This window comes from Galeopterus variegatus, unplaced genomic scaffold, assembly GCF_000696425.1.
Source record: "Galeopterus variegatus unplaced genomic scaffold, G_variegatus-3.0.2 Scaffold3812, whole genome shotgun sequence".
Classification (NCBI taxonomy): domain Eukaryota; kingdom Metazoa; phylum Chordata; class Mammalia; order Dermoptera; family Cynocephalidae; genus Galeopterus; species Galeopterus variegatus.
Window position 1 is genome coordinate 120,198 of NW_007729923.1, and position 2,355 is coordinate 122,552.

The 2,355-nt window shown below is 40.2% G+C and overlaps 1 protein-coding gene across 1 annotated transcript in view; it reads right to left on the minus strand.

The window, feature by feature from the left end:
* The window catches only part of SPTA1 (spectrin, alpha, erythrocytic 1), a 69,660-nt gene that overhangs the window by 24,884 nt on the left and 42,421 nt on the right, over positions 1-2,355 (minus strand). The window contains exons 29-32 of the mRNA XM_008586049.1: positions 1,932-2,094; positions 1,541-1,672; positions 890-1,027; positions 598-702 (exon numbers count right to left, since the gene is read on the minus strand). Coding sequence (XP_008584271.1) covers positions 598-702; positions 890-1,027; positions 1,541-1,672; positions 1,932-2,094 — 538 coding nt within the window. The remainder of the gene's footprint in view (positions 1-597; positions 703-889; positions 1,028-1,540; positions 1,673-1,931; positions 2,095-2,355) is intronic.

The window sequence follows — 2,355 nt, forward strand, 5'->3', positions numbered from 1 at the left end:
AAGTCCTGAGACTTGAACCTAGAAAGCCTTTGACTTCTTTCCCTTTTTGTGTGTATCTATATTACCAAATAAAACTGAGAATATAAAATTCTCCAGTATGAAATTAATACCTCCCAGCATTTTTATCACTGCTCCCACAACAAATTTTTGATTGATATTAGGATGCAACTGAAGTCCACCACATGATTTTCAGAGCATGTGCTGTTCAACTTCATTTCACATGCTTTCATCTGATTTGTTTATTTTTTCTCTAATTCTGTAAAGTAAACTTCTACTTTCTTTCAAAGACAAGATCAAATATACAGCTTTGGAAGTTAATGAGTATATGTATGCATTAGTAAAAAAGATGAACAAGATGGCTTTTAGGGTCTTCTTCATGGAGTTTTACAATCTATAGTTTAGTAATAATGGATTAACAGAAACTGCTTCAATGGCTCTGCAGCCTGTGGATCTGACCTAGTTAAAATGACTGCTGGTTGAGAACACTAAAGTCAGTATTTCAAGGCTATGTTCTCAAATGGTCTCCTAAGTTAGGAGGGAGAAAAGTCAGAAATACTCCTATTCTGACCAGAGGAGCTGGATTCCAGCACTACTTACCTCTCGAGCCAACATCTCTTTTTCCAATAGCTGATGCTTCTTAAGCAGGTTTCCTGCTGAAGCCAAGTCCCTGGCCTGATCTTTCATTGCCAGCAGAGTCTCTGCCTGGAAATGAAAAAATAAACGATGAAGTTACCAGATTTTAAAAAAATGTCTTTATGGAAAACAAGATTAGCAGCTACACCCCAAAACTTTTCCCAAGAAGGTCAAGGGAATTGTTTATGTATAAATTCATTTATTTGACAAATATTTATTATACCCCCATGCCTCCATCATTTCCAGGTGCAATTACCTCTGAAAGCCAGAACTCAAAGTCCCGAACACCTGTGTTGAACCTCTGTTGGCGACTAGCCTCATTGAGCTTCTGTCCTTTGTCAACTGTTTTCTCAAGCAGGTAGTCCCAATGTTTCTCCAGCTCTTCCAATTGCTCCTAACCCAAATAAAGTGAGGTGTCATTATGGTTTTTAGGATTTTGAGCCCTGTGATTACTTAACAAGATAATGTAGGGGAGTTCTGGAGGTAAGAATGGTTCAAAATATGTGATACTTGAATATCACATATTTCAAAGCAGTTAAGCTTAATCTGGGAAAAGAACAGGAGGTGTTGGACAAAAGAAAAACAAATGAAAAAAAATTCTGGGTTCATTATAGAAACTGGCATTCAAATGCCAAAAGACTTTTGGCAGAAGGGATGGAAAATGTAAAACAAGCATGATAAGAATGGGAATCAAGTCTAAGTCTCTTTGGAACTCTAGATACTGAGAGTGAGGGGAAGGATAAGGTCTGTGTATCACTGCTTTGTTCCCTCCTTGTTCAATAATCAGAGGAGAGACCCCTAACCACAGAATGTATTCCATACCCCTACACGTGAAACACTGAAAGAGTAATAGGTTTCCTTTCATGTGCTTTTGTAGCCCAAGACTCATTCTGAGCAGCACCCTCACCTTCACGGTCTCTTCCTTGCCTTCACAGGCCCTCCGTTCAATCAGGGAGTTCCCCAGGTTGATGACTCCTTCTACCTGCTCAGCTCGACCATAAACCTCATTTTCAAAGGTCTGGTGTTTCAGGTATTTTCTCTGAAGGGAAAAATAAACTAAATTAGGCTCCCATTTAGGGAAGCAAGATAGGGTAATTATGTTTAAAAGGAAGGATTAATATTTCTACCATAACCAAGTGATGGTGACTTCTGAAGGACCTGCTCACATTAGACTCAGAAGTCCCTTAAGGCACACACAGTGACCTCAACTGTAAAGGAGTGGTCAGTGTAGGGGCATGACCATTTAAGCAACAATCAGGGAACGGTGAAATTTTCCAAGATTCCTGTTTTGGACTTGCCTGAATGTTGGTGGGGTCTTTGTAGGATTCATCACAGGCTGTGGGTAGCATCTCACTGATCCATTCTTCCATCTCCTCGAGGTCACGGTAGAATTGTTTCAGGTCAGCGTAGTCTCCAAGCCTCGTCCGCTCAGCAATCAGTTGTGCTTTGAGAGCCTTCCATCTGGAGAAGGGGGGAGGTCACTCTCTGCCCTCCACCCTTCCCTCGTGCTCTGATGCCATATTCATGAATCTTTCCATTTGCCAACCTGTCCCTTCTTCTCTGAAACAGTCTCATTACTTTTAGATATAAAATGCAGTGTGAAACCACGTAATTTCTAAGGTAGCTCCATGTCTTTAATTCTACAAGTCTAGGTTAGAAAATTTCCAAAGATGTCAAGATAGTTTTAGACATCTAGAAAGTACAAGAACTCAGAGTATCACC